At 46.1% G+C, this 19,762-nt stretch overlaps 1 protein-coding gene across 1 annotated transcript; it reads right to left on the reverse strand.

The window, feature by feature from the left end:
- Positions 1–3,642: 3,642 nt before the first annotated feature.
- On the reverse strand, positions 3,643–4,578 carry LOC120245394 (olfactory receptor 6-like). The gene has a single exon (XM_039252446.1). It carries the CDS (start codon positions 4,576–4,578, stop codon positions 3,643–3,645), a length of 936 nt encoding a protein of 311 aa, XP_039108377.1.
- Between the last annotated feature and the right edge of the window lie 15,184 nt (positions 4,579–19,762).

Here is a 19,762-nt window from a genome sequence, read left to right on the forward strand (position 1 = left end):
CCCCCCCCCCCCCGGCGCCCCCCGGGCCCCCCCCCCGGCCCCCCACGTTCTCCGTCTCCATCGCTGCCCCAGGTGATGGGTCCCAGACACGGGGACCACAGACCCTTAGCTCTAGGTCTCGGCGTCCAGGGCTCTCCACCGGGAGGCGCAGAGAAGAGAGGGTGGCTCTCCAGGTCCCCAGAGTGTCTCTTCTTCCCGTCCCCACGGTGGCCACCCCACAGCAAGGTCACTTGGAGCCCCGCTGCCGAGCCAGCCAGCCTTTCCAGTCCCTGCTGGTCTGGCTCTGGGCCTTCTGGAAAGGGTGCGATCTTGCTGTCCAGGTCTCTAGGGTCTCTTCCCCTCCCACCAGGCCTCCACCCCAGACACTGCACTTGGGGGGGGGGGGGACACCAGGCCCCCTTGATGGCTTTAGGAGGGGGCTCCACGATCTCATTTGTAACGTCATGTGACCTCTCTTAGCTTCCATCAGACCCTCTCGATCCCCAGAGGCTCAGAACTGCTGCTCCACACACAGCCCCCGCTCCCTAATTCTTGTGTTGAAGTCCTGACCCCCAGAACCTCAGAACGTGACTGCATTTGGAGATAGTGTCTTTACACAGGTAACCGAGGTGAAACGTGGTCAATAGGGGGGCGGGGCCTGACCTAATCTACCAGGTGTCCTTATATGATGAGATCAGGACACAGACACGCCCAGGGAGAACGCTGTGAGGATTTGGGGAGAAGGCGGCCGTCTGTGAGAGGAGACCTCCCTCTCACAAGGGGAGAGGCCTCAGGAGGACCCAGCCCTACCCCGCCGGCCTCAGACCACCAGCCTCCAGAACTGTGAGACAATGAATTTCTGCTGTTGGAGCTGCCGGGTCTGTAGCGCTTTGTTGTGGTGGCCTGAGTAAACTAATCGAGAGCCAAGGGTTCCTAAAGTCCGTGTGGAAGAACGAAGGCCTAATGTAACTCATTCTGAAAACCAAGATCAAAGAAGGGCTCCTCCTGTCAGATATTAAGATGTTATAGGAAGTCACGGTAATAAAACAACCCAGCTAGGAACAGACAGAGACCAGTACAGGCAAACGAGGGTGTCACTAACAGACTCATGGAGGAACTTACACTTATTACAGGCATAAAACAAGATTGAGGGTTTTGACAAGAGGGCAGGAAACTAAGAGATCCAAATGGAAATTCTAGAACTCAAAAAATACACTTAAAAACAGAGTTTATATATGGGTAGGGAGAATTAGTAACTGGGAAGATCAGAAGGAAATATCCAGAAGAAAGCATGGAAAGAAAGAAAGGGTACACAACAGGCTGCTGAGGGCAGAAGGGATGAGACAGAGGCCCCCCTGCACGGACCAGGGCAACCAAAAGGAGAGCAGAGAAAGGATGTGGCGGGTGCAGTGTTTATGGGCACACAGGTGGATCGTTTTCAAAAACTAAGGAGGCAAGGCACAAATTCTAGAAGCATCACAAACTGCAAACATGATAAATATAAGGAAAAGCAAACCCTGGAAACCAAACACAAGATCTTGAAAGCTTCCTGAAGTGGGGGGAACCCTAAATACCTAAAGCGAGTAAAAATAAACTGACTTCTCCACAGAACCAGGGAGCAGCTGAGAACACAGAAAGTGGTTTGTGGAGTTCCTGCGCAGCCTCACAGAGCTGACAACAGACGGTGGTCAGAAGCTAAGGGCAATAGATTAAGTATTGGTGCAGGTGAAAACACATGTCACACAAGCAATGGTGAACGAAAAGGGAGCTGACATAGCTCTCAACGCCAGACCAAGCGAACTTTAAGCCTTATAGATTAGGGCAAAAAGCATTACTGGAGACAAAGAGTAACACTTTAAAAAAAATAGTTTGTTGTCAAGTTGGTATCCATATAACACCCAGTGCTCATCCCTGCAAGTGCCCCCCTCTGTGCCCATCACCCCCCTCCCCCCCACCCCCATCAGCCCTCAGTTTGTTCTCAGCATTCAAGAGTCTCTCATGGTTTGCCTCTCTCCCTCTCCCCCACGATGTCCCCCTTCTTCTCCCCCACGGTCCTCGTCAAGTTCCTCCTAATCCTGCTATACGTGCAGACATATGGTATCTGCCCTTCTCTGCCTGACTTATTTCGCTCAGCATAACACCCTCAAGGTCCATCCATGTTGCTACACAGGCCAGATTTCATTGTTTCTCATTGCCATGTAGTATTCCATGGTATAGATAAACCACATCTTCTTGATCCATTCGTCCGTTGATGGACACTTAGGCTCTTTCCATGTTTTGGCTGTTGTGGAGAGTGCTGCTGTGAACATTGGGGTACATGTGCCCCTCTGCATCAGCACTCCTGTGTCCCTTGGTAAATTCCTAGCAGTGCTATTGCTGGGTCCTAGGGGAGTTCTACTGTGAATTTTTTGAGGAACCTCCACACTGTTTTCCAGAGGGGCTGCACCAGTTTACATTCCCACCAACAGTGTAGGGGGGTGCCCGTTTCTCCACATCCTCGCCAGCATCTAGAGTCCTCTGATTTGCTCATTCTAGCCAAAAGAGTAATGCTTTTTAATGACAAAAAGTTAAATTTACCAAGAAGACAAAACAATTCTAAATTTTATGTACCTAGTGGCATAACCTCAAAATATGTAAAACAAAATAGTAAAAGAATATTTATTTTTTATTTTTAAAAACTTATTTATTTTGAGACAGAGAGAGAGTGTGAAAGCATGAGTGCAGGAGGGGCAGAGAGAGAGGAAGAGAGAGAATCCCAAGCAGGCTCTGCACTGTCAGTGCAGAGCCCTACTTGGGACTCAAAACCCATGAACTGTGAGATCATGACCTGAGCTGAAACCAAGAGTCGGATGCTTAATGACTAAGCCACCCAGGTGCCCCAGTAAGAGAATATTTACAGCACAAAATCATTTATGTGAACATAGAATTCTCACATGCAAGGCAATACACATGCATACATGTGTCCGAGGGTTCACACTAAACATCACACTAGAGGTCCTGATGGGGACTGGAGTGTGAGAAACAAGGGGATCAAGTGAGAAGCACTCACCCTGACAGTGACAATAGCCCAATAAGGCGAGTGCTGGGCCAACCCACTTCTGTACCCAAGTGCCGGAGAAGAAAGGCAGAAAAACCAGGTATGGGTATGCCATCTATTCATTAGACCCATTAAGTTTTAAATAGAATGGCATCCTTATTTCTGAGGAAAGGTGGCATGTGTGTGGCCTGTGGCACTGTCTGGACTTGCCAGGACACAGTCTACATCTGGCCAGCTGAGGTTGGTTACAGAGTCTGCTCTAAGGTGCCGGGACCTCAGGCAATGGAGGCCATCCAGGTGGGCTTAGGGACAGGGCAGTCCGAGCCCAGGAGAGCCAGGAAGAGGCTGGCTCCCATAGAAACCGGCTAGGTCCCAGGTGGTGAAGGGGGTGACGGTGAAGGGGAGCTTTCCTGTGAGCTGGGGTCTCCTGGGCCCCCCCACCCTGCTCCGGCGCTGACGTTCTCTGGGAGAGGTGGTGGGAAGCTTTGGCATTTCCCCTGCTGAGACACTCTGTGCTTCTGACCAGCTCTGTCTCTGGGTGAGAGAGCTGTGGCCTGTGGTGGGTTGGAGGCTGCGGGCAGATGAGAGGAGAGGCATGTGGAAGTTCTTCCTCCTGCAGCTGGTGCTCAGGAGGGACCAGGGGCTTGGAGGAGTTTGGCCAGAGCCTCCCTGATGTCACGATTCCGCAGGCAGTAGACGACTGGATTGAGCAGTGGAGTCACAACTGAGTAGACCACGGACACCAGCTTGTTGAGGTCGAAGGAGGTGGCAGCATGAGGCCGGGCGTACATGAAGATGGTGGTGGTATAGAAGGTGGCCACCACCACCAGGTGGGAGGTGCAGGTGGAGAAGGCCTTCCGGCGGCCAGCCCATCCCGGGACCCTCAGCACTGTGGCCAGGATGCGTGCATAGGAGACTGTGGTCACCAGCAGGGAGGTTGCGAGTACAGCCAGGGCTGCCACGAAGTCCAAAATTTCAATGGCAGTAGTGTCAGAGCAGGAAAGCTGCAGCAGGGGTGAGATGTCACAAAAGAAGTGGTTGAGGACATTGGGGACACAGAACCTGAGGCGGGAGATGAGAGCCATAGACACGAAGGAGGCCAGGAAGCCACCCAGCCAGGCACTGAAGGCCAAGCACAGGCAGCACCTCCAGGCCATGGTGGCTGGGTGGTGCAGCGGGCGACAGATGGCCAGGTACCGGTCACAGGCCATGGTGGCCAGGAGGAAGCACTCGGAGGAGCCGAGCGAGAGGAAGAGAAACAGCTGGGTCAGGCATCCTGAGAAGGAGATGGTCCTTGCCTGTGCCAGGAGGGCAGCCAGCAGCTTGGGGACAGTGACCGAGGTGTAGAGGGTCTCCAGCACCGACAGGTTGGCCGGGAAGAAATACATGGGTGTGTGCAGTTGATGGCTGGCTCCGACGGTCACCACAACGACCAGGTTCTCCAGGACGGTGACCAGGTAGATGGTGAGGAATGACCCAAAAAGCAGCCCTTGAAGGTGGCACAGCTCGGGGAAGCCCAGCAAGATGAATTCTGTCACCAGGGTCTCAGTGGAGGTGTTCATGGCCCTCCCTGTTTGGGAGGTCACTTCTGAGCACCCTGGAACAGCAGAGAGGCACAGGTGTGATGTGCTCCCGGAGAGCTGGCGGGGTGTGCTGTCATTCCTCCTCAGAAGGGTCTCCGAGGTGCTGCCCTACTGGCCTGTCACCCCACCCTCAGTCCAACACTTGGCAAAGGGCTGGTGGGGACCACACGCCAGTGGGGGCAGATCCTCGGATTCTCTATTTTACATGGAAGCGCTCAGGTGTGTGTTTGTCCTGCCCCAACACACAGGTAGAGGGCCAGGTGTGTGTGCAAGCACACACACACATCCATTCAGGTGCACACATGCACACACACACACACCCCAGGAGCACACTTTTTACACACCCCAAGTGTGCACCCCCTTCACATCTCCTCCGCAGATGCCTGCACGCACACACGCAACACACCCTAGGTACATACAAAACGCAGCAAGAGAGAAGACCCATCTGCCTGCTGTGCCTTCTCTGGCCGTGGCCCGGGGCCCTTTCCTGGTCTCCAGATCACCTCCCAGAAGAATGCTTGCTCCTGGTTCTGTCTGCTGAGGATGGGGGCCCCTCATGCTGGGGAAGGGCACCGCTGCCATCAGATGGCCCATGCGCTCTCTGGGGCTGAGCAGAGGCTCCCCCCCCCCCCAGCTTTGATGTCCCCACGCAGATCATGCGTCCTTAGCCTCTGTTTTCTGAGCAGCAAAATGGCTGTTTGGGGGAGACGAGCGGATGCGGTCCGCTCGGAGCCGCTTAGGGGCTGGCGGTTCGGGACTCTGGTCCGACAGCCCCGCCCGGAGGTGGGTGTCTGAAGGGTGAACGGATTGCGGGAGGGGGTGGGCTGGGGCACAGCAGGGGCAGGGCTCCCCGGGCTGTCCCGCCCCTCCCAGCGGAGGGGGAGCCTCAGGACCCTTCTCCGCCCTCCCTGGGAGTCTGGGGAGCCGCTGTGGTTCGCGCTGTCCCGGTGGACAAGAGTGGACCCGAGTAATTCATGCACGACGGCCGGTCCTCTGGGGACAGGCCGAGGGGGCGGCTCCTGCTCACCCGGGAGGGGTGGGCCGAGGGGGCTGCGCGGGCTGCTCCAAGCCCCGAGCACAGGCCGGGGTGCGGCGGGGATGGAGGCTGGCCCCCCAGTTCTTGGCGATGCAGCAGGAAGAGGCTGAGTCTGCGAAGTGTCTGCAGGACAGAGGGCGGGACCTCGGTCGATGGGACCATCTTGGACGCCCCCCACCCCCACCCCCACCAGGCTGAGGGCGTAGGTGGGTTTTGTCCGCATCCCCCGCCCTGGCCGCGGTGCCCCTAACCTTCCCTGGGCCCCGGGCCTCGAGCTCAGCCTTCAGGAGGCGCCGGCCCGCGGGTCTCTGAGGGTCTGACCCCACACCCGCCAGCTCGCTGGGTCCCTGCTGCTTCCGGACCCAAGTGATTTTTATCCGGCTCGCTAGTGGCCTTGCCCCGCACCCTGTCTTCTGCTCCGCGTCTGGAGGGTTCTAACTGCGAATTCTCACCGGGCGGGGCTCTCAGAGCAATTTGTGGGGAGGCGCTGCGGGGCCCCTGGAGGCAGGACGTGAGGCTTTCCCGTTTTCTCCCCCGTGTTACCTGCACTCCGGGCCCTGGTACCTGCGCCTGGGGCCTGTGACTCGCCCCAGCCTCACTGCCCGTCCCAGGAGGTTTTCGTCTTTTAAAGTAGCTAGGAATTTACCCAAGGGACACAGGAGTGCTGATGCACAGGGGCACGTGTACCCCAATGTTCACAGCGGCACTCTCCGCAATAGCCAAGTCATGGGAAGAGCCTAAGTGTCCATCCACAGATGAATGGATCAAGAAGATGTGGTTTATCTATACGATGGAATACTACACGGCAATGAGAAAGAATGAAATCTGGCCTGTGTAGCAACATGGATGGACCTTGAGGGTGTTATGCCGAGTGAAATAAGTCAGGCAGAGAAGGGCAGATACCATATGTTTGCACGTATAGGAGGATTAGGAGGAACTTAACGGAGGACCATGAGGGAGAAGAAGGGGGGAAATGGTGGGGAAAGGGAGAGAGGCAAACCATGAGAGACTCTTGAATGCTGAGAACAAACTGAGGGCAGATGGGGGTGGGGGAGGGGAAGGCATGGAGGGGGGCACTTGTGGGGATGAGCACTGGGTGTTATATGGAAACCCACTTGACAATAAATTATTAAAAAAAAGTAGCCTCCACACCCAGGGTGGGGCTTCAACTCAGACCTTGAGGTTAAGAGTCGCAAGCTGCTTGGACTGGCAGCTGAGTGGCATTTACTTTGATGTCTGTCTAATATTTTGCCCCATCTCCTCAATTCATGGTCTCTGGCTGCTTCTGCCTGGTTCCCTCCCTGTGTGGTGGCATGAAAACTCCCAGAGCCATAAGCCAGGACTCACCCCATTTGCTTCCCACCTGTCAGGGTGACTGTCCTTCGCTGCCTGATGTCCAGGGTCTTGAAAACCACTGTTTCACATATTCTGTCTGTTTCCTTTCAGGTGGGAGGGTAAATCCTGTCTAGGCTAGAAGTGGGAGTCATCCCCTTCAGTGACCCTGAGCTCCTGTCTGTCTGTCTCCTCCCCTTGCTGACACCAGCAGCCCTGACCCCCAGGCCCTGCACTGATGCCTGGAGCCCAGCCTGTCCGTTTCTTTTCTCTCTAGGGTCACAGTCCTGCGCTGCGTCTTGTCCAACATCCGAAAACAGTGGTAAAGACATATATTATAGTACTATATTTTATAAGTATAGTTTTTGTATAATCATAGCAACATAAATAAGTATAATCATATTATATATTATCTAATTTATATTATATATTATCTAATTTTGTCCCTGTTTATGATGGAGGGCTAGACTGGTATGAGCTCATTTTTTATGACTGAAAGCCTCTTTATATATCTCAAAATTAATTGTCTCCTATATGTTGCAATATCTTCTCTCAGTTTTTAACTTTTATTTTTCATTGTCTTTAAGGTGTCTTTTGATAAACAAGTTTTCTTAAACATTTTCACATTTAAGAAGTTAAAGTATAAGTTAAGTACAGCAAAATCTACTCTTTTTAGTGTATAGTTCTGCGTGTTTTGACAAGTGTATATAATTGTGTAACCACCACCACAATAAAAATATAGAGCAGTTCTATCCCTCCAGAAACGTCCTCTATGCTGCACCTTTGTAAATAAGCCTTCCCGTTCCCAGTACCTGGCAAATCTGTTTTCTGTTTCTATAATTTTGACTTTTCCAGATGTTATATAAATGGTATTAAAAGAGTGTATCTTGGGGAGCCTGGGTGGCTCAGTCGGTTGGGTGGCCGACTTCGGCTCAGTCATGATCTCACAGTTTGTGGGTGTGAGACCCGCGTCGGGCTCTGTGCTGACAGCTCAGAGCCTAGCCTGCTTCAGATTCCGTGTCTCCCTCTCTCTCTGACTCTCCCCTGCGCATACTGTCTCTCTCTCTCAGAAATAAAATTTTAAAAAATAGTTTAAAAAAATAAAACAAAAACAAAAACAAAAGAGTGTGTCTTATTTTGAGTCTGGCTTCTTTTACTCGGCATACTACTTCCGTGATTCAGGGATGCTGTTGTGTGGATCAGCTCTGTTACTCTTTATTGTGGGTAACATTCCATTGTATGGAAGGACCACAGTTCATCCATTCCCCAGCTGAGACACATTCCGGTTTGTTCCAGTTTTTGCTGACTATGAATTAAGTCACTATAAACATCTGCTTATACTTTTTTTTTTTCTTATACTGTTCTTGTTTGAATGTAAGTATGGGTTATATGATAAAGTATATGTTTAACTTTGTAAGGAGCTGTCAAACCATTGTCCAAAGTGGCTATCCCACTTTATACTTGGTAGAGAGTTTTAAAAACTGTTATTCTATGAAGTTGGTGGTGATATCTCCTTGCATTGTTGGTGTTTTGTTGTTGTTGTTGTTGTTAAAGATTTTATTCTTAAGTAATTTCTACACCCAACAAGTGTCTTGAACTCACGACCCTGACATCAAGAGTCCCACGCTGTACTGATGGAGACAGCCAGGTGCCCTTCTTGGGGTTTTTATTTGCATTTTCCTATTGACTAATGATGTTGCCTGTCTGCTTATGTGATTATTATCCATTCTTTGGTGAAATGCCCATTCAAGCCTTACACCTATTTGGTTTTTTTTTTTTTGTTTTTTTTTGTTTTTTTTTTTAATATTTTTTATTTATTTCTAGGAGAGAGAGAGAGAGACAGCGTGAGCAGGGGAGGGTCAGAGAGAGAGGGGGAGTCACAGACTGAAACAGGCTCCAGGCTCTGAGCTGGCAGTCAGCACAGAGCCCGACGCGGGGCTCGAACCCACGAACCGCGAGATCATGACCCAAGCGAAAGTCGGACGCTTAACCGACTACGCCACCCAGGCGCCCCTACACCTATTTGTTTATTGAGTTGATTGTTTCTTTACTATTGAAGTTTGAGAATTTTTAAATCTGAATGCAAATATTCTATCAGATATTCGATTTGTAAATGTTTTTTCCCAAATCATAGTTTGTATTTTGAATCTACTAATGGTCTCTTCAAGATCAGAAGTTCTTCAATTGATGAAGTCTGGTTTACATTTTTTTCTTTTATGGATTGTGCTTTTAATGTTGTATCTAAGAAATTTTTGCCTCACAAACATTTTCTCCATATGTCTAAGGTTTTATACTTAGATCTATAATCTATTTTGAGTTAATTTTTGTGTAGGGTATAAGGCATAGATTGAAGTTCTTTTTTTTTTTTTTTTGGCATAAGGATAGCTGATTTTTCTGGCACTATTTGCTGAAGATTGAATTACCTTTCATTTTTGTGAAAAGCAATCATGTTTGGATCTCATTTCTGGATTCTCTCAGTTTTTAACTTTTATTTTTTAACTTATTTAATTTTATTTATCTTTCTCCAACACCAAACTGTTTTGATTACTATGGCTTTACATGTCTTGCAACCAGGTACAGGTAGTGTGAGTTCTCTGAGTTTGTTCTTTTTTCCAAGTAGCTTTGGATCTTTGAACTCCTTTTCTGTTCCATAAGTTTCAGCTTATTGTTTTCTATAACAATGTTCTGCTAGAATTTTTTTGAATCTATAGATCACTTTAGGGGCCATTAACATCTTTACAATAGTCTTCAATCCATGAACATGGCATATTTCTCTATTTATTTAGGTCATATTTGATTCCTTTCATCAGTGGTTTGTAAATTTTAGCATGTTTTACAAACATCTTTCCCCAGAATATAAATTCTATTTTTCAGTTCCTTTAAGATGTCTTTTGGTGAAACAGAAGTTCTAAATTTTTCAAAATTACTTTAGAACAGTTTTAGATTTATGGAAGAGTTGCAAAGATAGTACAGACAGTTCCTGGACACCCCACACCCAGTTTCCCCTAGTGCTAATAACTTACATTAGTATGGTACATTTATTCAATTAATGAACCAATACTGATATGTTCTTATCAATTAAAGTTCATATTTCATTTGGATTTCCTTAGTTTTTATCCAATATCATTTTTCTGTCCCAGAATCCTATCCAGGTTCCCATGTTGCATTCAGTTGTCATATGTCCTTAGGCTCCTCTTAGGCTGTGAGTTAATCAAACTTTCCTTATTTTCGTTTTTATTTTTTATGACCTTGACAGTTTGGAGGATTTCTGGTCATCCATTTTGTATAATGTCCTCAGCTGGCATTTGCCTCATGTCTTTCTCATGATTAGACTAGGGCTGTAGGTCTTTGGAGGAAGATACAGCTGTTTTCATCACATCAATTCACATCAAGGGCACATGCTGTCCACAGGGATGATCATGGTTGGTCTCCTGGCTGAGGCCATGTGTCAGAATTCTCCACTGTCATTCACTTCCTTTCCATACTGCCCTCTTTGGAAGGAAATTGCCATGCGCAGCCTATGCGCAACCCCTTAAATAAGGGGTTGGGAGTCATGTTCTCCCTCTGAAGAATTATTTGGAATTCTTGTGCATGGGACATTTGCCTGCTCTGTGCATTTATTTGTTTACTTATCCAATCATTTGTTTATATCAATACAGACTCATGGATACCTACTTCATACTTGGGGTTATTCCAGTACGACTGTCTTTATTTTCTTGCTGTCTCAGCTTTGGCCAGAGAGAGTATTCACTTGTCTTCTCGGCCCCTTTGACATACCCCATCACTGTGTTTTCTTCATTTTGAACACCTACTATTAAAATACTGGCGCTGTGAGATGTTCCAAGCTCATCTTGCATAAATTTCTTGCCTGGGCCATAGATTCAGTGATTTTTCCAAGGAGACCTGGTGCTTTTTGTTGGACGATAATATTAGAAACCAACCCCCTGGGCACTAGGTGTGTTTGTTGCTCTTGGGGTGTTGACACTTTTAGGACCTCTCAGCTGATAGCAAAGGGTTGTATGTGTGAATATTATCCTGTGTATGTGCACATATCTTTGAACACTATGTGTGTAGCCATCTATACCCATATTAAGCTGAACATGAGACCTTGCTGATGTTCATCTCCATCTCTCATCCACCACTACATCAAAGTTCACTTCTTGGGTGGTAAAGTTCTATGGGTTTCAACAAGTATCATGTATCCGCCATTACACTATCAGACAGACTAGTTTCTCTGCCCTAAAAATTCTCTGAGCTTTACCTATTAAACACTCTCTTCTTCCCCCTAAACTGATCATTTTACTGTCTTCTTAATTTTGACTTTTCTAGAATGTCCTATAATTGGAATCATACAGTATGCAGACTTTTCAAACTTTATCCATTCACCTGTTAAGGGGCATCTTGATTGCTTCTACTTTTTTTTTTTTTAATGTTTTATTTATTTCTAGGAGAGAGAGAGAGAGAGACAGCGTGAGCAGGGGAGGGTCAGAGAGAGAGGGAGTCACAGACTCTGAAACAGGCTCCAGGCTCTGAGCCGGCAGTCAGCACAGAGCCCGACGCGGGACTCGAACCCACGAACCGCGAGATCATAACCTGAGCCAAAGTCGGCTACTTAACCGACTAAGCCACCGAGGCGCCCCATGATTGCTTCTACTTTTGAGCAATTATGAATAAAGCAGCTATCAACATTCATGTGCTTGTGCAGGTTTTGTGTGTGTGTGTGTGGGGGGGGCATAAGTGTTCAAACCAATTGGATAAATACCTAAGAGGGTGATTGTTAGATTATATGACATGAGTATATTTAGCTGTAGAGGAAACTGCCAAACCATCCTCTAAAGCGGCTTTATCATTTTGCATTCCTACCAGCAATGTTGCTCTGCATCCTTGCCACCATTTTGCATTGTCAGGGTTTTGAATTTTAGCCACTTTTTTAGGATTTGGATTTTATAGAATTGGATTTTTATAGGATTTGGACTTTAGCCATATTATATGTAGTGGCATCTCATTGTTTTAATTTACAATTTTCTGGTAACTTATTTGTTGATCATCTTTTCATATCCTTGTTTTCCATTTGAATACCTTCTTTGGTGAGCTGTTAAAGGTCTTAATATTTTTTTATGTTCAATTTTTTTTTCTTTAGATTTAAATCCTAGTTAGTTAACATATAGTGTAGTGACAGTTTCAGGAGTAGAATTTAGTGATTCATCATAAAGGTCTCAATTAAAAACTAAAAATTTTTTAAAATGTTTATTTATTTTTAAGGGGGGGGGGCAGAGCACCAGTAGGGGAGGGGCAGAGAGAGAGGGAGACACAGAATCTGAAGCAGGCTCCAGGCTCTGAGCTGTCAGTACAGAACCCAATGTGGGGCTTGAACTCACCAGCCATGAGATCATAACCTGAGCCAAAGTCAGCTGCTTAACCAACTGAGCCATCCAGGTACCTCAAAGCTCTTAATTTTAATAAATTTTCAGAAATTTAAAATTTTTCTTTTTTTAAAATTTTTATTTATTTATTTATTTTGAGAGAGAGAGCGCTTGTAAGCAAGTGGGGGAGGGGCAGCTAGAGACAGAGAGAGAGAGAGAGAGAGAGAGAAGCTCAAGCAGGCTCCATGCTGACAGCACAGAGCCTGATGTGGAGTTTGAACTCACAAACTGTAAGATCATGACCAGGGTGAAAGGAAGAGTTGGATTCTTAACCGACTGAGCTACCCAGGCACCTCCAAAATTTTCTTTTATGATTCACCCCCTCCTTTTTTAGAAATATACCCCCACTTGGTCATAGTATATAATTTTTTAATGTTTATTTATTTTTGAGAGAGAGAGGTGGGGGAGGGGCAGAGAGGAGGGAAACACAGAATCGGAAGCAGGCTTCAGGCTCTGAGCTGTCAGCACCGGGCCTGGTGCAGGGTTCAAACTCACCAACTGTGAGATCATGACCTGAGTCACTTAACCCACTGAGCCATCTAGGCGACCCTATGATTCACTCTTTTTAAAGGAAGTTCTTGTCTACTCTGAGGTCTGAATCATATTCATCTATATATTCATGGAAATGTTTTAAATATTTCTTTCTTTTCGACATTATTTTCTTTTCCCCTTTTTTTCTTACTGAAGTGAAATTCACAGGAATATGCCATGAACAAGTGAGAGGATGGTCCAGGAGGATTTAGCGAGGTTGTGCCACTGCTGTCTCTGTCTGGTTCCCATGTTCTCGTCATTTCGAAAGGAAGCCTTGACCCCATTCTTCCTTCTTCCCTCTCCAGCAACCGGCAGCCACCAATTTGCTTTCTGTCAGTGGATTTACCTCTTCTAGATATATCATATAAATGGAATCATACAGTATGTAGCACTTTGTGTCTGGCTTCTTTTCTTTAACAGTGTTTTCCAAATTCATCCATGTTGTAGCTTGTACCAGTACTTCATTTCTTTTTATGATTGGATAATAATATTCCATTGCAAGTATAGACCACATTTTATCTCTTTATTCATCTGTTGATGGACACTAGGGTTGTTTCTACCTTTTGGCTACTGTGAATATCATTGCCATGTACCTTCATACCAGTTTTCAGTTCTCTTGGATATATACCTATGATTGGAATTTCTTGGTTACATAATAACTTTATGTTTATCTTTCTGAGGAACTGCCACATTGCTTTCCACAGAGGTAGCACCACTTTACATTCCCACCAGCAATGCACAAGGATTTCAATTTCTTTACTTTCTCAGCAACATTTGTTCTTTTCCATTAAAAAAATATATAGCCATCCTGGTGGGCGTGGTGTCTCATTGTGGTTTTGATTTGCATTTCCCTGACTAATGGCACTGAGCATCTTGTCACGTTCTTGTTGGTCATTTATATGTTTTCTTTGGAGAAATGTTTATTCAAGTCATTTGCCCATTTCTAAATTAGATTGTTTGTCTTTTAGTTGTGAGTTGTAAGCGTTTTTTGTTGTTGTTTTTTTTTAATATATTCTGGATACTAGACCCTTATTGGACATAAGATTTGCAAATATTTTATCTGATTTTGTGAGTTATCATTTCAATTTCTTGATAGTCTCTGATGCACAAAAGTTTTCCGTTTTTACGAGCTCTAATTTATCTATTTTTCCTTTTGTTGCTCTTGGTGTCATATCTAACGATCTTTTGTCAAATCCAAGATCTTAATGATTTACTCCTATGTTTTCTTTGTTGAGTTTTATAGTTTTAAGTCATATATTGTCATCATTGATCCATTTTGAGTGAATTTTGGTATAATATGTGAGGTAGGGGTCAAACTTCATTCTTCTGCAGGTGGACGTCCAATTGTTCCAGCCCATTTGTTGGAGGGACTATTCCTTCCTTATGGGCCAGTCTTGGTACTTTTGTCAGAAACCAGTTGTCCATAGATGTGTGGGTTTACGTTTTGACTCTCAATTCTGTTCCCCTGGTCTATAGATCTTCCTGTATTCCAGTAGCACACTCTTCTAATTACAATAGCTTTGTAGTAAGTTTTGAAATCAAGAGGTATGAATGAGTGCTACAGCTTTGTTCTCTTTCAAGACTGTTTTAGCTATTCTGAGCCATTGCTAATCCCTATTGATTTTAGAATCAGTTTTCTCAATTAAAAAAAAGCCAGTGTTATTCTGATAGGGATTGGCTTGAGTCTATAGGTCATTTTGGGTGTCATTGCTGAGTTAACAATATTAAGTCATCTGATCCATGAATATGGGTTGACTTCCCATGTAGTTAGGTGTTCATTAATTTTTTGACACAATGTTTTGTAGTTTTTGGTGTACAAGTCTTTCCCTCCCTGGTTAAATTTATTCTTATATATTTTATTTTTTCTGATGCTTTTCTTAATGGATTTTTTCCTAATTTACATGTTGAGTTGCTCATTGTTAGCATATTTCAGAAACACGACATTCTGTGTGTTGATAATGTACTCTGAAACTTTGCTGAGCTCACTTATTAGTTATAGTTATTTTTGGGGTATCGATTCTTCGGGATTTTCTATATAAATAATCATGCCATCTGGGAATAGAGATAATTTTACTTCTTCCTTTCCATTTGGGTGCCTTTATCAGTTTGTTTTCTTGCCTAATTGCTCTGGCTAGAACTTACAGTGTGATGTTGAGTAGCAATGTGAAATCCAGCATTCTCATCTTGTTCCTGTTCTCAGCAAGAAAGCTTTCAGTCTTCTTTCACCATCGAGAATGATGACAACTGTGGGTTTTTCACAAATTCCCTTAATCATTTTGAAGAAGTTCCTTTCTGTACCTAGTTTTCTCAGTATTTGTATCGTGAAAGTATGTGGAATTCTGCCTAATGGTTTTCCTGCATTAATTCAGTCGTCACATATTTCTCTCCTTCATTCTATTAGTGTGGTCTATTCTATTGTATTGATTTTTGTGTGTTGGACCACCCTTGTACTCTGGGGATAAATCTCACTGGTCATGGTGCATAACTCTTTTAACATGCCATGGATTTGGTTTTCTAGTGTTTTGTTGAGGATTTTTGTATCTATATTTATAGATATTGGTATGTGTTTTTCTGGTGTCTTTGACCTTCTTATCAGTGTGGGTGATGTGTGGGTTTACTTCTTGACTCTCAATTCTCAGTTGACTCTCATTTGACCTTATCAGCACAGTGAGGCAGTGCTGGCCTCGCAAAATACATTAGGAAGTGTTCTGGGGCACCTGGGTGACTCAGTCGGTTAAGTATCTGACTTTGGCTCAGGTCATGATCTCACAGTTCGTGGGTTCAAGCGTCGCTCTGTGCTGACAGCTCAGAGCCTGTAGCTGCTCTGGATTCTGTGTCTCCCTCTCTCCCTGCCCTTCCCACGCTCACACTCTGTCTCTCTGTCCAAAAATAAGTAAATGTTAAAAAAAAAAAAAGGAAGCATTCTTCCCTCTTCTGTTTCTAGGAAGATTTGGGAAGGTGTTGATTCTTTTTTAATTGTTTGGTAGAATTCACTAGTGAAGCCATCTGGTCTTGGGCTTTTCTCTGCTGGGAGGCTTTTCATACGGATCAATTTCTTTACTTGATATAGGTGTGTTCAAATTGTTTGTTTCTTCTTCAGTCAGTTTTGGCATTTGTGTGTCTAGGAATTTGTCCATTCCATCCAGGCTGCCTAATTTGTTGGTCCTGCCCTGCACTCTCTGGTAACCCTTGTCATTTCTGTGAGGCCAGTGGTGATGCCCCTGCCCTCGTGTCTGGCTAATGCGCATCTCTCCTGTTTTCTTTGCCAGTCTAGTGGCAGGTTTGTCAATTGTATTGATCTTCTCAAGAGACAAGTTTTGGTTTTGTTGATTCTATTTTTATATGCTTTGTTTCATTTTTCTCTGCTAAGAAAGTTTATTACTGTCTCCTTTCCACTGGCTTTGAGTTGAGTTTGAACTTCTTTTTCAAGTTCCTAACAGTGTTTTTATTTTCTTAGTTTGAGATTTTTCTTCTTTTACAAATGTTGGTGTTTACACTTACGTTTCCCTTTATGCTCACAGCTCTTCCTACATCCCATGAGTTGGTATGTTGTGTTTTCATTTTCAGTCTTTCACCTTTCTAAAAATTTGCATCTGGAGTTTACTACTGCACATGGTTTGAGATAAGCATTTATTTCATGTTGGTTTTCCAGAGCTTGAACAGGCTTCCCTCCCTCGGCTGTCTGCTCGGCTTCCTCTGTCATACATTACACACTTGGCTGTTTCCCAGAGTTCTGTTGTAGAGATGGTGCTTGTGAGGATGTCCTTAAAGAAGGTACTGCTACTACACCCAGGCAAACCTTTAGTCACTCCGTGTATTCAGTTTTTGTCTGTAGTTTTTCACTTCTTGTAAAACTTGTAGTTTTCCCAGGTGGAGGCTTTGGAGGCTTCTCAGTGATGTGGTTCCTCCATCTTCTCCAGGTCAGAGCCCCACCTGATTCCAGATTTTGTCTTTAAATTTGTTTTTATTTTTATTTTAGAGAGAGAGAGAGTGGGAGCAGGGGAGAGGGGGAGGGGGGGGAGAGGGGGAGAGGAGGGGAGAGAGAGAGAGAGAGAGAGAGAGAAAATCTTAAGCAGATTCCATGCTCAGCATGGAGCCCCTTGCTGGGCTCGATCCACCACCCTGGGATCATGAACTGAGCTGAAATCAAGAATTGGACGCTTAACTGACTGGGCTTACCAGGTGTCCCCCAAATTTTGTTGTCAATATGCCCTGGTTCTCAAAGAAGGGGACCTCCTCCTGCTGGCAGCGGAGCTCTCCTGTCCTTCTCTGTTGGGCAGGGGGAGGGAGGCCCAGGACCTTCCAGCCTGGAAGAAACCGGGTCTCCCAGCAGTTACTATGTTAACCATGCAGCATCTCAGTGGACATCTTGGTGCAGGCAGCTGGAGGTCATAGGGTGAGGTTCAAATTCTCTGAGGTCCTCAGGCAGGAGGTCTGCAGATGGGCCAGGACAGAAGGTGAGTCTGTCAGGACCAGGCTCAGAAACTGAGAAGGAAGCTAGGTTTGCGGCAGCCACGGTCCTGGGGTCCCAGGTATGAGCCAGGTCACAGGGGCCCCGGTGCGCCTTCGGAATGTCCTTGGCCCCAGCCCAGGCCTGAAAGCAGGGCTCTGAGGTATCTGGTCAGTGCTGGTCAGCAGAGGCCCCCGCGCCCCAGACGGAGTCTGTCCACACGGCGGTGAAGCGTTCCCGCGGAGGGCACCCGGGCTGTCAGGCGAGGTGAGCGCTGACTCTAAGCACGCGCCCTGCAGTCTCCGTCACTCACAGACACTCACATGTCTGATGCCGCGCCCACACAGACAGACAGACAGACAGACACAGACGCATGTACACAACCGTGGATGGGCTGGACACCGTTACGAATGGACAATCTCTCACACACACACACACACACACACACACACACACACGCAGACGCTTGTAAATTACTTGACTTAAAATGAATTTTCCTATAACAAACTAAAGCTGAAAAACACACGTACATGAACATACTCCTCTAACTTGTATTTGTCCAAACAAGATTAATACCAATTACTCTAGAGAACAATGTACCCCACGACCGATAACCCAAGTTATGGTATCATTTCAGTGCTTGTGGAGTTTTAAAAATTATATTAAGTGGTTTCCCCCTATTTTGCCTATTTCAGGGAATGTTAAGGATCTAGTCTATTTATATTTGTCTAAAGTTTATATATCTAGGAATATGTTCCAAAGTAACAGCCCATGGTGGCTATGCAGCAGGGGTATTTTGGGCATCTTCTTAGTACTTAGTCTCCAGTTTCATGTACTCTTGAGTGTTTTGAGGGTTTGGGGACTTTCCTCCATCTCTGCACTTCTAATGGACGGTTGCAGTGTTCACAGCGCATGCACACAACCTCTCTCCCCATTCTGCTATGTCTGACTTTGCCTTTCGGATGCACGCCCTGGGCTTGCCCCTTCCGGGGAAGGATTGCAGATTTGACACTGAGAACAACACAGTGTGGTTTTCACCAGTCAGCTTTGTCAAGATGTCAAAACTGGAAAGATATCATAGTCCCATATCTTACGTGGCTTCACAAAGGGACACATACAGCACTGTTTGCAACCAGCTAAACTGGAGGCAGCCCAAGCATCCACCCCAGTGCTTGTCCTGGTGCAGCGCATGCGGCTTGAGGTGTGTCAGCATGCAGGACATGGAAGTGTACTCCCAGGGTGTGAAGAGGAGACCACAGAAAGCTTTGGAAAAGGTTTGCACCAAACTGCTCTAAGGGATGACTTCCAGGTGTGCAGTGAGACTTTCACTTTATATACTACTGCATTGTTAAATTTTCCCACAAAGAGTATATATTTATGTATTACTTAAAAAAATAAAGCTAACAATCATGCAGTAATATGGAACCATAAAATACCAATGATGACAGAGGATTTTTTTTTTTTGCAGGACTGCTTAAAAAGAGAGGTGATTTTCTTTTTAATTAAATTTATTAATTTATTTTTGAGAGAGAGAGTGAGCAGGAGAGGGACAGAGACAAAGGGAGACAGAGACTCCCAAGCAGGCTCTGTGCTGCCAGTGCGGAGCCCGATGTAGGGCTTGAACTCACGAACCCTGAGATCAAGACCTGAGCTGAAATCGAGAGTTGGTTGCTCAACCGACTATGCTAGCCAGGTGCCCCTAAAATTAGAGATTATTTTCATCACAACTAAGTGTGGCTCTATTTTGTCTCCAACTATTCCTTTAAAATGTGTTTTGACAGGAAACTTATTTCCAAGTTGTTGACTTTTTGGACGACTCTCAGAGAATCAAGCCCAGAACACAAGAGTATCTCAGGAATCGGTGATTTGGAATAAAACACCCACCAGGCTGGCCCTCCTCCACAGAGGGCACAGTGCAGGGGGCTTTCCATCCACTGCCCCCGTAGGGCCTGCAGGGAAGCACACCTCCTCCCCAGAACACACCCTGTCACGATCCTCGGGCCCTGGAACATAGTATGTTACACGGCCAGGGGGACTTAAATCACAGATGGGCTGGGGGACGATCGAGGCAACTCAGGTGGGTCCAGTGTCATCACAGGGTCCTCAGCGGTGGGAGAGGAAGCCAGACAGGTCCGTCAGAAGAGATGTGACCACAGAGCAGTGTCCTGGAGATACTGACAGCTGGCTGTGGAGATGATGGCCGCGGGCCATGGGGCCAGTCCTGCCCACACCTTTAGCTCAGAGAGTCCAGTAGCAAAACCCTAACCCACACGTGAGGTAAGAAATCTGTGTTGTTCTAGGTCACCCACTGAGTCCGTGGTAATTTGTTCAGCAGCCGCAGCAAATTCCTACACCATGGGTTTCCTTGGAGCTGTCATGGCCGCTTGCGGA

The sequence above is a fragment of the Hyaena hyaena genome, unplaced genomic scaffold (genome assembly GCF_003009895.1).
Source record: "Hyaena hyaena isolate Hyena2069 unplaced genomic scaffold, ASM300989v1 scaffold_409, whole genome shotgun sequence".
NCBI lineage: Eukaryota > Metazoa > Chordata > Mammalia > Carnivora > Hyaenidae > Hyaena > Hyaena hyaena.